Below are 25,222 nucleotides of genomic sequence, written 5' to 3' on the forward strand. Positions count from 1 at the left end.
GTCCCTGAGTGGAAAAAATCTCCGACCCAGCCGGGAATCGAACCTGGGCCCTTAGGATTGACAGTCTGTCGCGCTGACCACTTTTTTTTGCATTTTGTTCGTTATTGATCGTTGTGTTTGGTCGTTGCGGATGTCGCAAGACATCCTGTTAAAGTTCAGTGGTTGATCCTTCCACTCAGTTTTTTTATTACGGAGGCCAACCGGCTCTCTGACCGAACACGCTGAGCTACCGTGCCGGCATCACTCAACTACCGGGGGTGGACAACAATACAGTATAAACAGGTGATAGTAAAGTAGAAACAATGTAAATAATACATAACACAAACAAACTGCAACATGCATAAAGGTAGAGAAAAATGTTCTTCCTTTTTTTCCAACTTAAAAGATTTGTGCATACATTATGACAACTAATCAATGTGCTCAGTATGGAGTGTGACCTTTTATGGCAGCAACACTGGTCTGACGATGGGGCATGCTGTGAATTATGTCATCAATCTCATGTTGAGGCAGTAAAGCCCATTCCTCCAGCAGAGCTGCCCGCAAGTGGTGGTTACAACCTGTGTCCCTAATGCATCCCAGATGTGCTCTATGGGATTCAAATCAGAAGAGCAAGCAGGCCACACCATCCATGCAGTATCTTCTGTCTCCAAGAAAACATCAGCCTCATGTGCTCTAGGAGTTCGATCATTATTGTCCATCAGTACAAAGTCTGTGTCCACATCATCTCACAGCGGCCACACAGGAGGTCACAAGTTATCATCATGATACCTGACAGCAGTTAAACCATGCCAATTCATCCATACAGTTTCAAAAAGAGGTGATCAGTTGGTCAGCATAATCCCTGCCTACACCATTAGGGATCCTCCTTGGCACAGGTTTCTTTCCACAATTTTTGGATTTTGAATTTGTGTTCCACATTCCCTCCAGATGAGGATCCATTGAGAATCACTTTCCAGATGAAATCAGTACTAGGGGGGTACTGTCTTGTATTTACAGCCAAATAGCGGTCCTCTCTTTCTGATGCCACGCATGGTCAGGCCCACCCTGGTCTTTGGAATACATTTCGGTCTCTATGAATTGTCACCACACCCTAAAGACAACAGAATGATTCACATTAAGCCAGCGAGCTGCATCAGTTTGTATCTGTTCTGCTTCCATTCTTTCTAGGCCCTCCATGGCAGAGAATCTGGCAGGTATCTTCTCTGTGCCATGCTGCATTGTCTTTGACTGTTTACACAGCGATTGTGGATATGGGACTACTTGTAAGCGTTACCCCATTTGATAGGTACCCTCCTGTCATTGTGGACGTGATTGTCCAATGCCAGAAATGCCATATTCTATGTGGAACATGATTGTATGAGCATGTGTTGAGAGTTCGTATGATTATATCATGAATGTGATAGAGGATGGGGAAATAACAGTTTGTTGCTTTAATTTTGGACACCAGTGTATTTACAACTTTCTTCTAGTAAATGTGATAATATCTATGTCTCTCTTGAGATGCTTGAAGTATAAAAGATATGGATGAAAATCAGCTGCAGAATTCTTGTATACAGTGCTGTGGCTTGGTGATGCTAAAATTCTCCTGTGCTGGAAGTTTGTTAATATCGCAAAGAGACAGAAAAACTAACTAACCACTCCCAGTACTGTTGTTAGATATACTTAGAATAGAACTTAGCAATTCTAGCTATCAGAACAACAGGTTTCTTCTTCGGGGAGAAAAGAGGATTTGGATGTGGAGGCTGTAAATGGGAGCATGGTGGGGGACATGTCATTCAAACGCTGAGCTAAGAAGGACCACCACATCTTATGATGAGGAATTAGGTAGATGAAAATGATGGACAGCTTATGAGAAACAGTAGGATGTCAAATATATCATAATAGTAGGCTCCGTGCCAACTTTAATTCAGAGATAATAAAAAGGATAGAGTGAGAACCAAAGGTGGGGTAAAAGAACCAGGGAAAATCAGTGAGCCAATACTAAATTGGAGAGACTACTCCATGAAGCCAAGCTGTGACGCAATACGTCACAGCCTCCTTGATAGGTAAGTGCAAGCTGACAAATCATTCTACTACACAGGATAAATGAAATCACTGTTCACTAATATTACATGTTGCTGGCTAGATTCAGTTTGAGTTCACTAGAAGAATTGCTCAAAAGTCACAAGCACAAGTAATACCAACAACCCAGAATACCGCTTGCCAATATGACATACCCACCAAACATCATCATGTTTTACTGTGCAAAGTTGGTTTTGAGTTGTCTCTCCAGTTTAGTACGGAGCTCACTGAGGAAAATAAAGACTGATATGAGTATTGCAATTAAACACAAAAAGGAAGGGGAAAAGGAAATAAGGATAAATGATAGGGACAATAAAGTTTAGGAGGGCAATGTAAGGCAACAGTGGGTGGTGTGAGGAGAATATGAGGGAGAGATGATTTCATTTCAGGGTTTGAAATTAGGAAGTCATAATCCTGGCTTGAGGCTTTCAGGGTCTAGGTGGTAATTGGTGACAAGGGAGGTACATTGAGTTTTTTAAAGTTAAATGTCTCTTGGTTGGAGGTGCAGAAGTGGAGACCACCAGGGAGATATTGACTGTTGACAAGATCAGTAGAGTAGCTGATAGGGAGGAAAGCCTGATAGAAGGTACAGCATCAGAGCAGATTTGTTTTTCATAGATACATAGACCATAGAGAAGGAAGCATTTGACATGGAAGGGGGCAACTGTTGAAATGGAGATGTTGCTACTTATTGGTTGATGTTGTGTGAGGTACAATTTGAATGTGGTCCTCAAGGAAATGGAGATTAACATCCAAGAAATTTGGAGAAGGACAAGGTGAATTTAATTTGGTGAACAGAATTATTCTGTTGCAGAAAGTAGTTTAGTTCTGCTTCACAAAGATTTCAGAGCACAGCACAAAAATATCTTTCATAAATTTTTAACAATCCAGGGGCCCCAGCTCAGAAGATTTGAAGAATGCTTTTTCATTGTTGTTGTTGTGGTCTTCAGTCCAGAGACTGGTTTGATGCAGCTCTCCATGCTACTCTATCCTGCGCAAGCTTCTTCATCTCCCAGTACCTACTGCGACCTACATCCTTCTTAATCTGCTTAGTGTATTCATCTCTTGGTCTCCCTCTACGATTTTTATCCTCCATGCTACCCTTCAATACTAAATTGGTGATCCCTTGATGCCTCAGAACATGTCCTACCAACCGATCCCTCCTTCTAGTCAAGTTGTGCCACAAATTTCTTTTCTCTCCAATTCTATTCAATACCTCCTCATTAGTTATGTGATCTACCCATCTAATCTTCAGCATTCTTCTGTAGCACCACATTTAGAAAACTTCTATTCTCTTCTTCTCTAAACTATTTGTCATCCATGTTTCACTGCCATTCATGGCTACACTCCATACAAATACTTTCAGAAACGACTTCCTGACACTTAAATCTATACTCGATGTTAACAAATTTCTCTTCATCAGAAATGCTTTTCTTGCCATTGCCAGTCTACATTTTATATCCTCACTACTTCGACCATTATCAGTTATTTTTCCCCCCAAATAGCAAAACTCATTTACTGCTTTAAGTGTCTCATTTCCTAATCTAATTCCCTCAGCATCACCCAATTTAATTTGACTACATTCCAGTATCTTCATTTTGCTTTTGTTGATGTTCATCTTATATCCTCCTTTCAAGACACTGTCCATTCTGTTCAACTGCTCTTCCAGGTCCTTTTCTGTCTCTGACAGAATTACAATGGACCTAAAAGTTTTTATTTCTTCTCCATGGATTTTGATTCCTACTCTGAATTTTTCTTTTGTCCCCTTTACTGCTTGCTCAATATACAGATTGAATAACATCGGGGATAGGCTACAACCCTGTCTCACTCCCTTCCCAACCCCTGCTTCCCTTTCATGCCCTTGGACTCTTCCATCTGGTTTCTGTACAAATTTTAAATAGCCTTTCGCTCCCTGTATTTGACCCCTGCCACCTTCAGAATTTGAAAGAGAATATTCCAGTCAACATTGTCCAAAGCTTACTCAATGTCTACAAATGCTAGAAATGTAGGTTTGCCTTTCCTTAATCTATTTTCTATGATATGTCATAGGGTCAGTATTGCCTCACATGTTCCAACATTTCTACAGAATCCAAACTGATCTTCCCCGAGGTCGGCTTTTACCAGTTTTTCCATTCGTCTGTAAAGAATTAATGTTAGTATTTTGCAGCTGTGATTTATTAAACTGATAGTTCGGTAATTTTCACATCTTTCAACACCTGCTTTCTTTGGGATTGGAATTATTATATTCTTCTTGAAGTCTGAGGGTATTTTGCCTGTCTCATACATCTTGCTCCATACATCTTGCTCACAAGATGGTAGAGTTTTGTCAGGGCTGGCTCTCCCGAGGCTGTTAGTAGTTCTACTGGAATGTTGTCAACTCCCAGGGCCTTGTTTTGACTTAGGCCTTTCAGTGCTCTGTCAAACTCTTTACGCAGTATCATATCTCCCATTTCATCTTCATCTACATCCTGTTCCATTTCCATAATATTGTCCTCATGTACATTGCTGTTGTATAGACACTCTATATGCTCTCTCCACCTTTCTGCTTTTCCTTCTTTGCTTAGAACAGGGTTTCCATCTGAGCTCTTGATGTTCATACAAGTGGTTCTCTTTTCTCCAAAGGTCTTTAATTTTCCTGTAGGCAGTATCTATCTTACTCCTAGTTATATAAGCCTCTACATCCTTACATTTGTCCTCTAGCCATCCCTGCTTAGCCATTTTCCACTTCCTGTCAATCCCATTTTTGAAACATTTGTATTCCTTTTTGCGTGCTTCATTTACTGCATTTTTATATTTTCTCCTTTCATCAATTAAATTCAGTACATCTTCTGATTTCTACTAGCTCTCATCTTTTTCATCTCTCAAAGCTACTCATTCTTCTTCTACTGTATTTCTTTTCCCCATTCTTGTCAATTGTTCCCTAATGCTCTCCCTCAAACTCTCTACAACCTCTGGTTCTGTCAGTTTATCCAGATCCCATCTCCTAAAATTCCCAATTTTTTGCAGTTTCTTCAGTTCATAACCATTAGATTGTGGTCAGAGTCCACATCTGCCCCTGTAAATGTCGTACAATTTAAAACCTGGTCCCTAAATCTCTGTCTTACTATTATATAATCTATCTGAAACCTTCCAGTATCTCCAGGCCTCTTCCATGTATACAACCTTCTTTCATGATTCTTGAACCAAGTGTTTGCTATGATTAAGTTATGCTCTGTGCAAAATTTTACAAGTTAGCTTCCTCTTTCATTCCTTACACCCATTCCATATTCACCTACTACATTTCCTTCTCTTCCTTTTCCTACTATCGAATTCCAGTCATCCATGACTATTAAGTTTTCGCCTCCCTTCACTATCTGAATAGTTTCTTTTATCTCATCATACATTTCATCAATCTCTTTGTCATCTGCAGAGCTAGTTGGCATATAAACTTGTACTACTGTGGTAGGCATGGGCTTTGTATCTATCTTTGCCACATTCACTATGCTGTTTGTAGTAGCTTACCCGCATTCCTATTTTTTTTATTCATTATTAAATCTATTCCTGCATTATCCTATTTGATTTTGTATTTGTAGCCCTGTATTCACCTGACCAGAAGTCTTGATCTGTCTGCCACCGAACTTCACTAATTCCCACTATATCCGACTTTAACCTATTCATTTCCCTTTTTAAATTTTCTAATCTACCTGCCCGATTAAGGGATCTGACGTTCCACACTCCAATTCGCAGAAATCCAGTTTTCTTTCTGCTTTCATATGGCCCATGAAATAGTTGTAGTAGTATGGGGCCATCCTCATTCCCATTAATGAACTCTTCATTTATTTTTAGGTCTAGCCCTCAAAGCAGAAAAAGTTATGGGTAAGGATGAAGTTGGCTGGTGTTGCAATGAATGAGGTTTTTGGTAGACTTTCAGGTGGTCATCGGGAAAGCTGGTTTCCATGGATTGAAACACCATATGCATGGTGAATGTTGGTTTAGAGTTAGATTTTATTGGTTATGGCAAAGAAGATTTGAGTTGAGGCAGGCAGCAATGGGTTTTCATAGTGTGTCATTATTGTAGGGGGAAAAAAATGAAAATCCACACACTATACCAGTAAGCTTTTTACAATATTAGTAACTAATGTGGACTCATGGTATTTTCTAGGAAAATGGTGTCCATTCAAATGAATATCTCAGTGGTGTTATAAAATATAATGTATAATGCTGGGATATCTGTGTTCCATTTAATGGAAAAAAAATTGGGATAAATTTTTGTAGCCTAATCTATACTTGATGTTTCATGTACATTCGACCTGTGATGAGTTAGCTAGAAGTTAATTTTGGATACAAAAGTTATCAGTACATTTGTGTATGGTGATGTAAATGTCTTTAAATTAGTTTCCTGCTCTAAAGAGTGCGGGAATTCACAATTTCTCCAAATGATGACTTATTTTGCTTATTTTAAACTTTTCTGCTGTCCTTAACTAAAAATAAAAACTATTTCTCTCTTTCCTAAACATGTTATTTCACAATGTTGTTTGATTTTATTTTTTGTTTATTCATACAAGTAAGTGTAAGTTATAAAATGCCAACAAACCCAGGAGTTGTCTGCATTCAAAAAAGTGTGCTAACGAAAGCCAAATAAGGTCTGTGACATACAAAATGAAACTACAGTTCTTAGAAGACTGCTGACAGCATGAAAATGTCGCAATGTGCCACATTTTTCACATTACTGAAAGATATACTTTGACCTATTAATTCTCGCTTGCAGATATTTAATGTACTTTTAAAGAGTTAGGAATTAGATTTTTGACTGAGAATTACATTAGTCTGATGCAATAGTAGCATGCGCATATATATAAGAAATTGAAAAATACACATATTCACGGCTTCATTAATATTTTATGTGATCTCATTATATGAGTGCTACATGTGATGCACAAGAAATGCCCTAATAATTTGGCATAAATTCTTGTCTGTGATCTGTGATCACAAAATATATAAAACAGAATGATGTTTGGCCTATGTTCTACTTTGCTTGTTGGATTTGTTGGTATTGGATGTTGATCCCCTGACTGTGTGCTTTGCTAAGGTACTTTGGTGTATAACTACAATTTACTCATGCTCTCTAATCTCTATTGTATTATTCGTTATATTGACTGGCTTATGGTACTTACTCTGATGCTTATTAATATTTTATGTTCTCTTTCACAATTTTTTGAATGGTCATCACGAAATGGCATGCTGCTCTAATAGGAGGTGAGTACTGCTCTTGGGACTTCTGCTTTTTTGGGGCCTATTTAAGAAAGAAATGGCATCTTGGAAGAAAATAATTTATTTGGTTAGCTGGTTGGTTTAGTAATTTACTATTATTTTAGTGATTTTTACTGTTATGCAATTGAAATATGGTTGAAATAACATACACTATGTCTTCTTTAGTTGCCGTGGTATTTGCTTGCGCATATTCCTATATGAATAATGTCTGATATGCCACTTCTGAAGTAAGGTAGTTTAAATTAAGATCAATTTTATGTCAATGCAGCTATTTTCTTCCTTTATTGTAAGGAAATAATGAAAATAGGGAGAACAGTGAGGTTATTGGAGAAAGAGTACATGATCAGAATATGGAACTGATAAGGAAGGAAATTAGCTGTGTTCTTTGCCAAAGAATGATCCCAAAATTTTCCATAATTGATTCAGAAAAAACATAAAAAATTAACTCCTGAATATGAGTCCTGCATGCTAAGTATGAAAAGAGTTAGTCTCTTGCATTATGAAGTGTTGTAAGCAATAATAAAGAAAAACCCTTTCTCAAATGATTTGATTGGTAAGTGAAGACTCTCACATGACAAACAGAGAGGCATACATATGAGTATAAGGTTTTGTAGCAAGAGACTGATCCAATATAGCAATTGTTGATCAGTGAAAAGTAAGGATGGAAGGATTCAAATTTCCCAGGCACCTTACATCGTATCTTATTAACTCTGGAATAAAATACAAACTTTAACAAGAAAGTCAAATATACTTTGAAATTGAGTGGAAAAATAAATCCTGATCAATATGGTGCGGCAAGTAGGACGCTGGATTTATACTTGTGAGGAATGGGTTTCAAATTTCCATCTACCCAAGCTAATTTAGAGTTTCTGCTGTTTTCCTAAGTTAGGTGGTGTGGGTGCTATGAAAATTTCTTAAATAACTCCAGGGCTAATTTCCTTCCATACCCTTGTTCCATTAGAGCTATTGCCCCTTTTATAATAATGTCACTGTTAACAAGAAGCTAACTGCAACCCAAACTTCATCAAAAAGATAAAATGGAGGTAGTTGGTGAATGCAACGTACACGAAGAAGACTGCACTGCAACCAAGGCCTCTGTTTCTCACATGAAATTTAAGAATAATAACTGAATGATTTGACACAATGGCAAAGAAAAGTTCACATTGTAACTAACTCACAGTTATGGAGGCAATCTCCTTTCTTTCATGTATGATTGCTTGAAATAGTATGAATTTTCTCGACAATACTGACACAAATGTGAATAGTGACAACATGATCATTTGAAAATTGATAATCGATATATACATTGTTCATTCTGATGAGAAGTACTTTATAAAAGAACACATTTATATGTCAATGCTATGTGCTAACAAGAAATGAGATTCCAGCTACATTCATCAAAATGCAACAGCACAAAAAAAAAAAAAAATGAATAAGAAAAAGGGGAAAAGTAAGAAATTAACACATAGCCTGTGAATGGTAAAAAAATGTGCGTCATAGAGCATATTGAAATGTGAGCTAGTCCCCTCTGAACCCAATTAAGAAGTTACTTGCTAAAGGACAGTCAACACTGCTAACTGATGCCACCAGAGGCAAGTTGCATCTTTTTCTGTCAATATGTAGATGCTCTCTTTTCACAACTCACAGACCTGTGAAATTTTGATTATCTGGAGACACAAAAAACAGTAACAGTAATAATAACTATACGCACAAAATGAACATTAACTAATAATAACCATCGTTATTACTGTTAATATTATTATCATTACTGTTATTACATGCACTATAGCAACCTGAGAGCTTAGCATGCATACAACACTGATAAAAATACCATTGTAAAAAGAACACTGAGTGTAGACATGCCCACTGGGAAATAGATCACAGGCAGACTGTAATTAGCTACACAGGAAGAAAATGGTGATCAAGAGGGTATAATTAAGATGAAGTGGAGGTAAGTCAGGAAAGGAAAAGTATAGAAAGAAGAAAATGATGTAGGTGCAAAGAAATGGTAAGAGAAAACTGAGCAAAACTGCTGCTGTGTCGGAGAGAGATAAAAGCATTGGCGCTTATAAGTTTTATAATGAAAGGTCCTTAGCCAGGAACAAGGAAGTCAATATTCAATAGTTATTTTCAGAAAAGTAATAAAAGCAATGTAAAAGTCTTATTGGAGACTGTATGTTACCACTAAAAAAAAAAAAAATAAATAAAAAATAAAATCCAGTGGTAAACACCACTAACTTGTGATTAGCAATTGCACAGGCCAGTTTTCATATACTACAGAATGTATCCTATAACAGCGTATATGCTGGTGGCATAGTAGACTGTATCATTTATGCACACTCATTGTAACATCCTTGTAGGCTGTAATATTTTTGTAGGCAATGTGACAAATCATGCAAGAGCCTCTCACTAGGTGCATGTCTTGGTGGTCACATAGTAGAACTAACATTGTGTAGATTGGACACATGCGAATAAAACAAACATGATAAAAGACGGAAACAAATGAAAAGTGATTATTGCTGGTTCCTTTCTCTCTTTTCGGTGCTCTTTATCTTGCTAGCGCTGGATCAAGATTAGTGTGATCATCCTCCAGTTTTGAGGAGAACCAACCATAACCACATATAGGATATTATTATGATGGAGTCATATTCCCAACGACATTTTAAAGCTGCTGTCAGTCCCCAGCTCTGTGTCAATCTTATAATGACTTCCCAGACCAGTTTTATTTTGACCACCTTGTATAATTACTATCAGTGATTATCATCCTGTTAAATAAAAGCAGAAAAAAGAGTTATTACATAAATCAAGGCATTCTTGAAACTATCAGCCATATCATATTACACAAAAGTGTTTCATCCATCACACTGCGTAACTCGCAGGTATATGTTGATTATCAAGAACTATCTGCTGCAGAAAGTCATTATCCTAAAAAGAATTTATAAATGGTGTGCAACTATGAGTCATTTACTCTTAATGCCTTTCGTGCCTCAGTAAGTTGAATACGTTAGCAGAAGATGGGACCAGTTGCCACAAAAAGTAAACCAAATTTGTAAGCAGTTAATAATCGGCTGTGATTAAAATGTTGGTCACAACTTGTGGTATGATCATTTTTTGGGTAAATGCGGTATATTCCTAATTTTTTCTATGCACCAACTAAACCAGTGGGATCCTTTTCTTTGGTATAATGCATTTTCAGATTTTTATCATTCTAGTATTTGATAATAAAGAACTGAAAATATAAATGAATATACACTTGCCTTTGGCTGGAAACAGGCTTCAAGACCTGTTTCGGAACATTTTTATGTTTAGATAGGAATATATTTTGTTTGTGAGTATGTTGTAGTGAGAGATTATGAGTATTACATAAGATGATTAATCTTGCCATTATACAGTGTTGAAATGAAGTCTGATATCATTGGCTTTCCTTTTTACAATAGAAACAGCAAGAGATGAATAAAAACAAGGAAATCATAGTATTGGATCATAAACGCTCAAATGCAATAAATATAGGAATGACAAAACTTCCTCCCCCAAGATCTATACGAACTGCCATTATGAAGATGGATGCCACAATCATGAACAGGGAAGGAATAGAGGTGAGAAATAATTACTTTTATGATAACACAATAATTAACATCATTTCTTATACATATATTTTATGATTCCTACCTGCAATTATTGTAAAATGGTATGGAAAGTTCTGGCAGAATGTAAATAATTTTGGAGTAAAGGAAACCGCTCATGAAATAATGGAATTGTTGAGTCATTGACAGGCATACATAAAAGAATAATACATTACTAACTTTCCTTGTACAGCTGGCTCAATATAGCTGTACAGATACACATATTTGTTGGATGAGGGGGTGGGGGATCATATTTTTGTGTACTCTAGCTCATCACCATCATCATCATCATCATTTAAGACTGATTATGCCTTTCAGCGTTCAGTCTGGAGCATAGCCCCCCTTATACAGTTCCTCCATGATCCCCTATTCAGTGCTAACATTGGTGCCTCTTCTGATGTTAAACCTATTACTTCAAAATCATTCTTAACCGAATCCAGGTACCTTCTCCTCGGTCTGCCCCGACTCCTCCTACCCTCTACTGCTGAATCCATGAGTCTCTAGGGTAACCTTGCTTCTCCCATGCGTGTAACATGACCCCACCATCTAAGCTTGTTCGCCCTGACTGCTACATCTATAGAGTTCATTCCCAGTTTTTCTTTGATTTCCTCATTGTGGACACCCTCCTGCCATTGTTCCCATCTACTAGTAGCTGCAATCATCCTAGCTACTTTCATAACCGTAACCTCAACCTTGTTGATAAGGTAACCTGAATCCACCCAGCTTTCGCTCCCATACAACAAAGTTGGTCGAAAGACTGAACGGTGCACAGATAACTTAGTCTTGGTACTGACTTCCTTCTTGCAGAAGAGAGTAGATTGTAGCTGAGTGCTCACTGCATTAGCTTTGCTACACCTCGCTTCCAGTTCTTTCACTATGTTGCCATCCTGTGAGAATATGCGTCCTAAGTACTTGAAACCGTCCACCTGTTCTAACTTTGTTCCTCCTATTTGGCACTCAGTCCGTTTATATTTCTTTCCCACTGACATTACTTTCGTTTTGGAGATGCTAATCTTCATACCATAGTCCTTACATTTCTGATCTAGCTCTGAAATATTACTTTGCAAACTTTCAATCGAATCTGCCATCACAACTAAGTCATCCGCATATGCAAGACTGCTTATTTTGTGTTCACATATCTTAATCTCACCCAGCCAGTCTATTGTTTTCAACATATGATCCATAAATAATATGAACAACAGTGGAGACAGGTTGCAGCCTTGTCTTACCCCTGAAACTACTCTGAACCATGAACTAAATTTACCGTCAACTCTAACTGCTGCCTGACTATCCATGTAAAGACCTTTAATTGCTTGCAAAAGTTTGCCTCCTATTCCATAATCTTGTAGAACAGACAATAACTTCCTCCTAGGAACCCGGTCATATGCCTTTTCTAGATCTATAAAGCATAGATACAATTCCCTGTTCCACTCATAACACTTCTCCATTATTTGCCGTAAGCTAAAGATCTGGTCCTGACAACCTCTAAGAGGCGTAAACCCACACTGATTTTCATCCAATTGGTCCTCAACTAACACTCGCACTTTCCTTTCAACAATACCTGCGAAGATTTTACCCACAATGCTGATTAAAGAGATACCTCTGTAGTTGTTACAATCTTTTCTGTTTCACTCTAGCTCAAAAAAGGATTTTTCCAAAAGCTACCAAAGTTTCTTTTTTATGTTGATAACTCAATACTTCTACTATTTGATGATATGTTTGTAAAACTGTTAAGTCTGTACAGTCCCCAGTTATGGATGAAGATGATGATCATGGTTATTCATTATAAAGTATGCTATGTTTCTAAAGATGATGAGTTTATTGTTTGGAAGTGTGGTGTTTTTAATTTTTTAGTTTGAACACCCTTGCCCTGCTTAAAAAAAAAAGTTCAAAATGTGTGAAATCTTATGGGATTTAACTGCTAAGGTCATCAGTCCCTAAGCTTACACACTACTGAACCTAAATTATCCTAAGGACAAACACACACACCCATGGCCGAGGGAGGACTCGAACCTCCGCCGGGACCAGCCGCACAGTCCATGAGTGCAGCGCCTTAGACCGCTCGGCTAATCCCGTGCAGCTTGTCCTGCTTAATATTGTCTTTCAAATGTCGGGCTTTGATTGCTTGGACTCAAAAGGCAAAATATTTTCCAATTCAAGTTACAAGTTCCTATTTAGGGTATGTAGACATGCTGATAATTGTGATTTTGTCTCAACTTTCTTCTTATATTCAAACATTTAGCTTTTCACATAACTGTAGCATTTATCAGACATCTGTAATGCATCACTGGCATCTAATTTCAGTGTTTCACCTTTCACTTGTCTGTTAGTGGAAATCATTGTGTTGCACTGTTGCAGTATGAACTTCTTCAGTGTTGTACCACAGCTGCTTGACAAGGTCAAGGAATCCATATCTTTCATCTCACTATTCTCTGAAGCTTGTCCCAATTTTGATAGCAATTATGCTGTGCTACTGTAGTAATTATTGTGCTTTTGCTGTATAAGCAACTCATTTAGTGTTTTCCGAAGTTTATACACTGATGATGAAATGCATTTTGTAACCTGACATCTTCTACTAGATAGATCTCTCAGACTTGACTGCCTTCATATTTAGGGGGTGGAAAAAAATATGGAAACACTGTGAGAAATGCACGCTTGAACATGAACTCAGATGATAGCCAACCCTGCAGGTTGCATTGTTGTATTTTCCTTTGAACAGCACCTGTGCAGTGTTCTGAATACTTTGCAAGTGGTAGTCATTATCAGAACACTGTTCTGTGTAGTTGTGAGCGCATTATGTCAGAGCTCACTGCATTTGAACATGGGCAAAGTGTTGGTGCTCATATGGCAGGTGCTTCCATAACCACGGTATCCAAAGTGTTTATGTTTCAAGATACATGGCATCGAAGATTTATACTGCACCAGAAGAATTGTCTGGAATTTACTTTAAGAAACTTAATTTTATGACAGTCCAAGTTTATATTTTTGTAGTTTTTTTTTCTTTTTTAAGGAATATTCAGTAAATTTCTGGTCAGTAAGTTGCTTTCTCTTCAGTAAATTAAGTAAGTGTAATCCATAAACAAAAACCCTTAGTGGTCAAAGTGGTGATTGTTTCTATTACTAAAGCATTTATTAGGATATCCAGGAATCTGATCGCTCTAAAGATGCCGTCAAAGTAACTATTTTGGTACTACAAGCCATTTAAATTCTGGGAAGGCTTTGGACTAAGTTCTAGAAATTGAAGGCAGTATTCTGTTACTTTTTTAAAGTATAGTCTGTGATTGTTTCCATGTTCATATAAAAATTCATATGGCATGCAACCAGTGATCTAGCCATCTCAGAAATGTTAAAGTGTGGTGGCTCTTGTCTCGGCTTTAAGCAGGCCAGTCCTGGAAATCAATTTGATTTCAAACCATGCTGCAACCAATGCCAGAAGTCCATAAATTTTTATTATTGTTACTAAGGAAGGAGCTACAAAGAAAGGCCCCATATTATTAAACACAGAATGTTATCAAAACTAGAAGATTGTTAGAGAACCATAATAAGTACTGTGCTTAACTGTGGCTGGAAAAAATGTTTCAAATAAGCAAGTAGTGTTGATGTTACAAGAATCTTATTATGTAGATAACATCTGTAGTTTGACATTAGACAAGGCAGGCTACTCTTACTTTATGTATTATTAATTTAATAGGATACCAAAATATGAATTAAACACAGAATGTTATCAAAACTAGAAGATTGTTAGAGAACCATAATAAGTACTGTGCTTAACTGTGGCTGGAAAAAATGTTTCAAATAAGCAAGTAGTGTTGATGTTACAAGAATCTTATTATGTAGATAACATCTGTAGTTTGACATTAGACAAGGCAGGCTACTCTTACTTTATGTATTATTAATTTAATAGGATACCAAAATATGAATTAATATTGTTCACAGCAAGTGATGTGAAATTCTAAGAGTTATATCGCAAATGAACACTAAACTTAGTATCACATTTATCAGTCACTGAAATGCAGGACTAGATTATATACAAATTTATGAACTAACACTGCCTACTTACCACAAACTATGGTTTCATGTATGTTTGGAGTGTTATAAATTTATAACATCTACTTTTCTTATAATCTTTTGATTATAAAATAACTGATCTCAGCTCACCAAAATACAAAACACTCTTTTACAAAGATCAACACTTATGACTGACCAGCATATATATAACTGACTGAAATATAAAATTATATCAACAATTGTTTGCCTGTTATGAATGAAGATTGTTTCACATAATTATTGTGAAAAATGTCAGAGTAATTACATTTATTTTCCAGAAACTTCTCACAATGCTTCCAACAGAAGAAGAATGTACTAAGATCCAAGAGGCACAAATGGCCAATCCTGACTTACCACTTGGCAGTGCAGAACAGTTCTTGCTGACACTTGCATCAATTTCAGAACTTCCTGCAAGATTGAAACTCTGGGCCTTTAAATTAGATTATGAGAACAGTGAAAAGGTATGTACTATATCTGATTACTATGGAAAAACTCTTAATTCAGTACTTACCTCTCATTTTAAAGTCTGTTTTTGGTGAAGCCATTTTTGTTTGTTTTCTAAAATGAGTTGAGCATGTGGAACTCCAATACAAAATGATAATGAATGATAGACTACACAGTGGTATGAAGTAGGCAACATTAATTTTGTAGAAACTCGTCACATACAAGGATACACAACTTAACACACTTGAGTTATAGAGTGAACTGCTCCCATCAACCATCAGAGATAAGACTGTGAGTTGTTTTCTCTGGCCACCGATACTAACGTTCCCACAGAGCCCAGCCCCTTTCCCCACTCCCCCTCCACCGGTAGTGTGGAGCACAGTTTGAAGGTAACGACTGAGGCAGCGGAAGTACTGGCAGGCATGGTCTGATGCATGATGTACAGATGATAGTCATGGAAATGGGTGGAAGCATGGATGTTGCAGTCCGCGCAGGTGAGCATGGGAGGTGAAGGTGGGGAAGATGTATCCCCTAGTGTGTGTGCATTGGACAGGTCTGTGAGGAGGTCACTGTCAGGAGTGGGCGGGTGAATAGTGAAAATTGTCAGGCTGCCATCAGTGATTAAATGTGCATACAGAGTTGTGGGATTGATGTCATCAGGTAAGGTGAGAACTTCACAGAAATGGTGTATCGGGGACTGTATCTACCAGCTTCTTTTCTGTAACCTTGAGGCTAAGATCCTCTGGGCAGAAGCAGCAGACATCTAGCAGCATCTGGGAAGGAGGGGTTGCAGTCACTGATGGAGGGACAATGGGAGTAGGAAGGGAAGCCATTGTGATGGTAGAGTCCTTATTCAGGGGGCTAGCTGATGAGATACCGGATAGGTTTCAGTCAGTTAATGGAAGCTGTGACTAGCTTGCTGTTAAGCAGAATGTCATAGGTGTTTGGGCTGCAGGCCCAAGAAAGGGGCCTGGAAGTTGGTGTGGGTAGTATCATCACACAGCATGATGTGGTTGCGCATGGCTAGGTCCTTGGAGATGAAAATTTTAGGAGGAATATGGAGGGAGGGAAGGGGGATCATGAAGGTTGGAAATGTGATGCTGGACGCTGCGAAGGTGGAAAGCAACGTTGGCATAGGGGAGCGGTTGGAAGAGATGAAACAACTGGGAGGGATAACATCTAACTGTATAAAATCTCAGCTAGTGAGGCATTGAGGTCTTGTTTATGTGCTGTGTGGATACCCAGAAACTCTCACTGGAGTGTGTCTGACTGGTCACCCCCATTACAAATAAGAGCCACTTCTCAACAAACCCATTCTTGAGAGTGGTAGGTGGTAGTTCTGTAACAGATAATGGCACATAGTTAGTTTGGCAAACAGTGAGGACTTGAATTGCCTACCTTGGTCCATGGTTATGGAGGCAGGGCAGCCAAAATGTGTGAACCAGGTAGGCATGAGAGTTCTGACAACTGTTTCAGCAGTGATGTCTTGGATGGGGGTAGCCTCTGCACAGCATATTGCCTGGTCAGCAATGGAGAGAACGTAATGATTGTTGGTGGATGGGGGAATGGGGCCCACCAGGTCTGCATGAATGTGTTGGAAGTGTCCCTTTGGTACCTGGAAGATGCCTAGCAGGGACTGAATGTGCCAGGTGGTTTTACAATGCAGGCCCAGTACACCGACCCTTATCCATAACTTGCGATCTCACTTAATGTGGAGCCAAACGGATTGCTCAATTATAGGGTAAGCAGTAGATTTGACTCCAGGGAGGGCAAGGTTTTGAAACAGGTTGAAAATATATCAGAGACTTCGCAGGTCTCATAGAGATAGGATTTTATGTATGTAGACTGAAGTAGTGAATGAAAATTTGTGACAAGCCTGGAATCAAAACTGGGTCCCCTGCTTACTAGGCAGGTGTGTTAGCCACTAACAACTTTGGCACAGCAGTTCACACAACTGCGTGGATTAACCTGGCATGCCTCTATTCTTGATGAGTAGCACTGCGGCAACAAATGTAAATGGGGGTCCAGTTGCAGGTGCTTATACAAATGAATGACATAATTTCAAAGACTTTACTGCTCTCATACATATATGATTTTATGTACACAGACTGAAGCGATAAGTGGAAATTTGACTTTGGATTGAGGAGGGAGGCGTGCCAGTGTATTCCGTGTGTTGAATGACTTAGTGGGTAATGCACCTGCTTAGTAAGCAAGAAATGCAGGTTTTATTCCTGGCCTTGGTACAAATTTTCACTTACCACTTCAGTCTATACAAAATCATATCTACATGAGAGGAGTAAAGTCTCTGAAATTATGTCATTTCATATATAAAGGGCAATAAAATGAAACCTGATCACTAGTGTAAAATAATGGTAACAATTTTATTAACCCAAAATTTTGTTATACGCAGTAAACATACTCAAAAATAGTCACCAAAACTGTTGGCATATTTATCCCATTGTGACACTAGCCGGTTGATTCCATCCTTGAAGAAGCTAGTAGGCTGCTGTTGGATCCAGGCCTGGACCCAGTCACACACTTTGTCATCCATTGCTTATCGATGTCTGCGAATAACTTGTTTTCGAGGTCCAAACACTTTGAAGTCACGTGGTGAAAGATCGGGACTGTACGATGGATGTTCCAGCATTTCCCACCAAAACTGCTGCAATGTTGTCTTCAGTGCATTGGCCATGTGTGGGCAGGCATTATCATGCAAGAAAATAATGCCATTGGACAAAATGCCTTGGCATTTTGACTTGATGACTCATCTAGGGTTCTGTAAAGTGGCTTGATAATGCTCGGCATTGATGGTGGTTCCCCATTCCAGAAACTCGACACTCAGTGGGCCCTTGTGGTTTAAAAAGGGGGACATCATGACGTTACTAGAACTGGTGTGCACGGCCTTTGATTTCTTTGGAGGTGGTGAAGTTTCATGTTTCCACTGCTTACTCTGATGCTTGCTTTCCAGTTCAAAAGGGTTACACCATGTTTCGGATCACCTGTGACAATACGCAACAGAAAGCTGTATTCCTCCTCATAATAACATTGCAGATGACTCAAAGACAGCACCATTCAAGTTTTGCGCTGATCGGTGGTTAGTTGGCGGGGAACCCACTGCGCACAGATTTTTCGAAAGTTCAAGTGTCGATGTATTACGGTGTGGGCGGTGCCCATGCTAATATCCAGTAACCAATGGATCTTGTCCATGGTGATTCTGCGGTTGTTGAAGACTAAAGCATTCATTTCCGCAACCATTTCCAGTGTGATGACATGATGAGTCTGTCCAGAAAGCATTGCGTTCCAGTGACTTGTGCCCCTCAAGGAATCATTTACGCCATTCCACAACACTTGAATGATTCAGACTGTACTCACCATACACAGCCTTCAACCATCAATACATTTCATGGCCTCCAACTCCCTCTGCCGCCAAAAATCAAATCACTACTCATTGTTCCTGCTTACCCGCCTGCATGTTTGGTAATGGATGATAACATATGCGACCACCTTCTCTTTGGCATGAAACCACACTGGTGCTATGCAACATCAGATGGCACACACATCAGTCTCTCTACCAATAGATGGTGCCACCATACCCACAGTTACATGGTGCCACCTTACATGTAAGGAAAAGGTAGACGCACTGATCAGGTTTCATTTGAATGAACCTCATACATAAGTATGTGCACCTGAGTTTCAGGATGGATTGCCCAATTACATTTGATGCTAAGGTGCTATTCCAGAACATGGAGTGCCTTGGAAATTCTGTCCATGTGTAAGGTGAAATTTAAAGTAGATGGCAGTGAGAATTTGGATCGAGTTGCCCTTCTGAGCTGTGCGAGTTTGTCGAACTTGATCATGGCTCAGATGGCGCCAATGTGTGACAAGTAGTCAGTGACTACGTTGTCTGTGCCTTTTGCATGATGGACATCTGTAGAGAATTGTGCGATGTATTCGAGGTGATGGTAATGGTAGAGGCACTCATCCTTGGGTGGGATACAGATGGCATCGACTAGGGGCTGGTGGTCCATGTAAAGTGACAAGAGGGCATCCTTCAGTATCTTCTCTGAAATACCTCACAGCTTTGTAAATAGCCAGTAGCTTCCAGTTATTAGCCAACCACCTGTGCTGTGCCTCAGTCAGCTTACAGGAGAAGTAGCACAAGGGATGATTGGAGCCATTGACCTCTTGCTGAAGGATGGCTCGTATTGCTAAATTGCTAGTGTCAGTGGTGCTGGACTGGGTAGCTTCTAGAATCAAGTGGGCCAAGGTGGCTGCCTAAACCAAATCATCCTTGATTGCTTGAAAGGAGCACTGCACGTCTGTAGTCCACGTGAGCTTCCAGTGACCATATGTATTTTTGCCTTTGAGGGCCTATGTTAAGGGTTCCCGCAGGGCAGAGGTGTGGAACAAATGACAACAATAGAAACTGATTGTCCTGAGGAAACAATAAATTTTGTGGTAGATGTCAAATGGTGGCTTAGGTTATGTATCGGCTCGGTGTGCTCTGGAGTTGGGCAGATGCTGGAAGCATTAATGATGTGGCCCAAGGAGGTGACTTGCACCTGACAGAGTTGACATTTGTCAGTGTTCATCACTACACTATTGGCTTCAAGAGTGCTGAGAACTTATTCAAGGTGGGCAGAGTGTGAGTCCATGTCTGGCAAAACAATGAGGATATCGTCCAGATACGTGTAACAAAAAGAAAATTAGAAATCAAGCTGTCTATAAAGCATTGCCAGTCTTGTGCGGCAGTTTTTAGTTCATAAGACATAAACAGGAACTCAAACAATCCCAAAGGTGTGATTGTGGCAGTCTTGTGAATGTCATCTTTGTATATCAGTATCTGCAGATATGTCTTCTTACAGTCAATTGCACTGAACACCGTAGCACCAACAAGATAGTGTTAAGTCTTCAATATTAGTGACTGGATAGTTTTACTTGATTGTGCAGGCATTCAAGGCTTGATAGTCCCCACAGAGTCTGGCCGAGCTGTCCTTCGTAGGGATGAGGTGGACGGTTGAGGCCCAGCTGCTACCTGATGGGCAAATGATGCTAGCTTGTAACAGTTTGTCCACCCCTGCCTTTGTCATGCAGAGGGAGTCACAGGGTAAACATCTGGGGAGCTGACTAATCACCAGGTCAGGTTTAGTGTTAATGTGGTGCACGGTGCTGTTGTTGGTGGCAGACAAGATAAAAAGATTGTCTGGAGCAGAGCCACTGGTTGAGAGTTTGTCAGTGTGGATCACATGGAGGTCAGTGTCCTGAACAGCAGAAATGACATGAGATGTCAACTGTGGGCTAGAGCTGGGCTGCATGAGTAAAGTGGTGGTCTGTACAAGTGTGGCACAGTCAGTGAGCTGTGGTGGTTCAGATGCAGTGCGGCAGGCAGAACCGAGTGGAAGTGCTGGCTTGGCCCGGAAGGTGACAGCATCAATTGGAAGCTGCAGATTTGAGCTGGGCTGTCAAAGTGAGGCTGATGCTTGTGCATGTGTGGTACAGTCCACGAGATGTGGAGGTTCAGTCGTGGCGTGGCAGGCATCGCTGGGCGCAGGTGCAGGCACAGAATGGATGAGGCCATTCTGTGCAGGCACAGGCATGGATTGGGAAGCGGCATACTGCACAGGCATGGATTTGGTGCAGCAGGTATCATCTGGCATGGGCGCAGGGGTGAGGGAGGTGAGCAGCAGTAGTGCGAGCATGGCGTGGATGACAGCAGGTGGCAAAGGAGCAGGCACAGAACAAGCAGCAGGCGATGTACTGAGCTGGTAGATGGTGAAGTGGGGGCTGATGTGTCAAGCAGCTTGAGGTATTGGGTGACAGGTGCAGGTCCACAAGCATAGGCGATAAGTGAGGAACAGAGGCACTTGAGGGTGGAGCAACCCTCTGCAAGTTCTGCCTCTGTTGTGTGGATGCGACTGTGTGGAATATGTTCTCCTGTTGGAGGTGAGAGAATGTCTCTTGCATGTTCATACGCTGTTGACAGACATGTAGTAAGCAGTCAGCACAGCCTACACAGTGTTGTATGTACTGTTGCTTGGGCATGACTGAGGGCGGAGGAACGTCAGCCTCATTGGATTGGCATTGGATTGGTGAGGTAGATGGGGCACGTAAACTATCAGCAGTGCAGTCAGGAGGCTTGTAGGTGAGCTCATGTGCATGCTGTAAGGGCACAAGGTGAAAGGCCCATTGGAAATCAGCACCTAAGACCAGCTCCATAACATCAGCAATGGTGAACAACCATATGAAGGATGCAGTGAAGCCGAGGTCTCGAGTCTGTGTCGGGATACTCCTAATAGTGTTAGGAGAGCTGTTAGCAGCCCTTGCTGATCTGCAGTCTGGTGTCAACCAGGAAATGTAACCCACTGATGTGGTCGAGGACATACAGATGGTTGTTCAGAGCGACATCAGAAGCTGGTGGGCATGTGGTGACTTTGCATGTGTTGAGGTAGCTTATGCTTTGTTCATGGTTTGGGGTGCATCTTGCAGGCCATGAGGTGAGTTGGGTAGCTACAAGGTTCATAACAGGGCCTGCGGTGTCACCAAAGCGAGTGTGGTACCAACAGAGGTGAGACTGCGAGCGTATGGCTGCCGATATATCAGAGTGACAGCTACAGCTGAGTTTGTTTTGTAAACACAGGGGCGGTGGCCACTGTGACGTCAGCATTGTTTGGAGCTGGGAGCGCTCAGTGATTGTCAGTGGCTGCAGGAGCTTGTGCATTGGCAGTGCAGTGTGCATACCCACACCATTGTTGGGAGCTTTGTTGATGCTGTGCCTGTGTTGGTAAATGGTGAAAATGCAGTCAGTCAGGGACAGATGGATGTCAGGAGTCTGGTTACTAGTGGCAAGTAAAGCTGTCTGCATCTGGGATGGGGGCTTGACAATCCAGATTATCCACAGCATCTTGTTGGGCATGATGCACAGGTCTATTTCGCTGTGAAGATGCTGCCACAGTTCAGAAGAGTCCCATCCTGTAAATATTCATTGTAAGGTACCTGGCAGAGTTGCTCTTTCTGAGTTAGGGAGAAGCATCATAAGAGTGTTGTTTTGGCAGTCCTATGCTTGTCCATAGACAACAGTGTCAGGATGACATTGTAGATAATCTCAGTGTGGGAGCCAAACTTGCTGAGTAGAGTGATGTACTTTGTGTTGTCTGTGATGATGGTGTTTGAGGTAAACATGCTTTTGACGACTGTGAACCGCAGGTTCAGGTTATCTGTATGGACTGGTGGTAGTGTGAGTCCTATTCACGTCAGTAATGTGGTTTGAATATAGCTGCACAGCATGGGGAGAACTGCAGGTAAGCTGTGGCCAGTAATGCAGACGAGTGGATTGGAGGCTGGACAGTTCGCCATGCAGTGCAGGTGAGACAGCATGCATATTGGCGTACACATGTCCAGTGCATACTATAATGACACCACAACATGATCAGCATGGATCAATAGTGCAGATTGTGAAAATGTTGATGGAATGCAGGGGTAGATGTTGCATTGGTAGAGCCTGTAAGAAAGTCAATAAGCAGATTGTCAGTTGCATTGCATTGTTGTATGCCTGCAATTTGGAAACAGGCTGCAATGTGAGAAGTGTCACTGTCACTTTTAATCACTTGGCCAACATGTGGAGTACTGTTCATGTGTGTCAATAGCAAGGGGTGCAAGAGTTCAATGAAATTCGCATTTGGCGTAACACAATGGGGGTGTGATGGTCAATTGTCATGATGCAAATTTGCACTATTTTGGCATTCAGTCAAAGTTCGGGGTCACCAATGTGAAACTCTGGTATGTAGTGATAGTGAATGATAGGTGACACAGTGGTACGAAGTACACAACACACTTTATTTTATAGAAACTCAATATATACAAGAATACATGGCATAACACACGTGGGTCATAGAGTGAACTGCTCCCTTTCACTGTCAGAGGTAAGACTGCAAGTCGTTTTCTCTGGTTAGTGATGCTAACGTTCCCACAAGTGAAATCAGTAAGACCGCAAAGAGATTCATACATCCTGCTTTCTATTTATCAAACTAGTATTTGAAAGTAATTGCATCTTTCTTACTACTTACATATGCAAACACTGACAAGACAAAAATCTTCATCCTTGTACCTGTTAATGCCATTTTTTAAAAAAGAGATTCATGTCATATTTCCATTTTTGGCATTGAGGGTTGAATTACTGCCTCTGCATTTATCTGTATAGTCCATTTTTAGTGAAAGCTCTTAAAACTAAACAATTGTTACTGTTGCATACTACATGTGTAAACTACCAGCAGATTACTTCATAATAAAGCCTGAATGACTCCGCTATTTACACTGCTAGAAGTAATTTTTTCTCTGGTAGTCATTATATAACTTTTGTTCAGTTCTTTTGTCAGGTAACAGCTCAGTATCAAGTAAGTGCAATAGTGATTTATAACTGACATCATAATGTCATTATCTCGTTAATCAGACTACGTGACCGAGCGAGGTGGCGCAGTGGCTAAGAATGTTTCATGTCCATTCATTGTCCAGTTCCATGCAAGCAAGAAATTCCATAGTGAACATTTGTTTTGTTGGCATGTCAGCAGGAAGCAACTTCGGAATGTGGGTGATTTTGAATGGTTAGCGTTGCAAGATATTTCATAGGATTTTATGCGTTGTGCTCACAGGCGTGTCCAATGTTCAGGCAATTCCCCGTGCATTGCATGTTTGCACACCGCTGCGTGACCTCTCCTGTGGTGTTTATGTTACATCTTTGATGGATGTTGATCTGCTTCTTTCTTCCCTCTGCCACATTGCACATCAAAAGAGCTTGTCTTTTCAAATTTTGTAATCATTTCCTCCTGATCCTTAGCAGATATCGCACCAGTGCTTGTTGAGTGTCCAGAATGTTTGCAGGGCTACTGATGTCCAGTCACCATTCTTGTAAAGGAGCTATACCAGCAGCGCATGATCCTTCATGGAGAATGTGATGTGCGGCATCTCGGCACAAACTGAGAAATAGCTGTGTGACGTGCATCTGTTGATATGCATATTCTGACACTGACAGTGCCATCTATTGTCAATTTTTTTCCCATGGTGTTTGCCCCCATGTCAGTAATATTCTGTTCAAATTTGATATTCTGAGAAGTGCTTTTCTTTGTTCAGCACTTTGAAACTGGAAATTTAATTTTGGGCACCTTGTACTAATCCTGTGTGCCAGACAAATCATCCACCAAAAAGCAGTCTAATTTATGCATTTATGATAATGATAAGATTTGATAGTACTTTTATTGTAAGAAAAGTTGAAAATTAGTATTACAAAATAAGACATTAGAGTAATGCAGTGTGGAAACAGCAGGAGTAAATAAAGTAAGAGTCTTAACTAATGTGTGTCAATGCTGAAGATGTAATGATTAAAAATAGGAATAACAGTGTGTGTCAATTCTAATGTAATAATAATAACAATAATAAATGAACTTTATAGCAGCTATGAATGAAATGAAAGAACATTTAAAGATTTCTGCCAAACAATTTTCAGTTCATATAGTTAAACTGTTAAGCATAAATGACTCTTTTGTGATCAAATGCATGTTGGTCACATATGAACTGTTGACGTATGTCAAGTAATGCATTTTCAAGAGTCAGTGATTTAACATTTAAGCTGAGAGTTAGAGACTGAGTGTTTTATTCAGCGATGTTAGATTTGTGCGTACTGCCTGAAAACTGCTGTACATCGACTGCTAGACGTATAATCAATTTAATTGTTCTTAGTATGACTATCTTGAATAGATTCTATATGTTACTTGATATCATAAGATCTTAATTATTTCATTTTATAT

General features: G+C 40.0%; 1 protein-coding gene across 5 annotated transcripts in view; it reads left to right on the plus strand.

Moving 5' to 3' along the window:
- LOC126188884 (FH1/FH2 domain-containing protein 3) overlaps positions 1 to 25,222 on the plus strand; it is a 637,930-nt gene that overhangs the window by 559,389 nt on the left and 53,319 nt on the right. For 4 of the 5 annotated variants that reach the window (XM_049930556.1, XM_049930557.1, XM_049930558.1 and 1 more), the window contains 2 exons: positions 10,747 to 10,907; positions 15,260 to 15,442. In XM_049930556.1, coding sequence (XP_049786513.1) covers positions 10,747 to 10,907; positions 15,260 to 15,442 — 344 coding nt within the window. The remainder of the gene's footprint in view (positions 1 to 10,746; positions 10,908 to 15,259; positions 15,443 to 25,222) is intronic. The other variant, XM_049930555.1, reaches the window with a different exon arrangement.

Source organism: Schistocerca cancellata, chromosome 5 (genome assembly GCF_023864275.1).
Source record: "Schistocerca cancellata isolate TAMUIC-IGC-003103 chromosome 5, iqSchCanc2.1, whole genome shotgun sequence".
Lineage (NCBI taxonomy): Eukaryota > Metazoa > Arthropoda > Insecta > Orthoptera > Acrididae > Schistocerca > Schistocerca cancellata.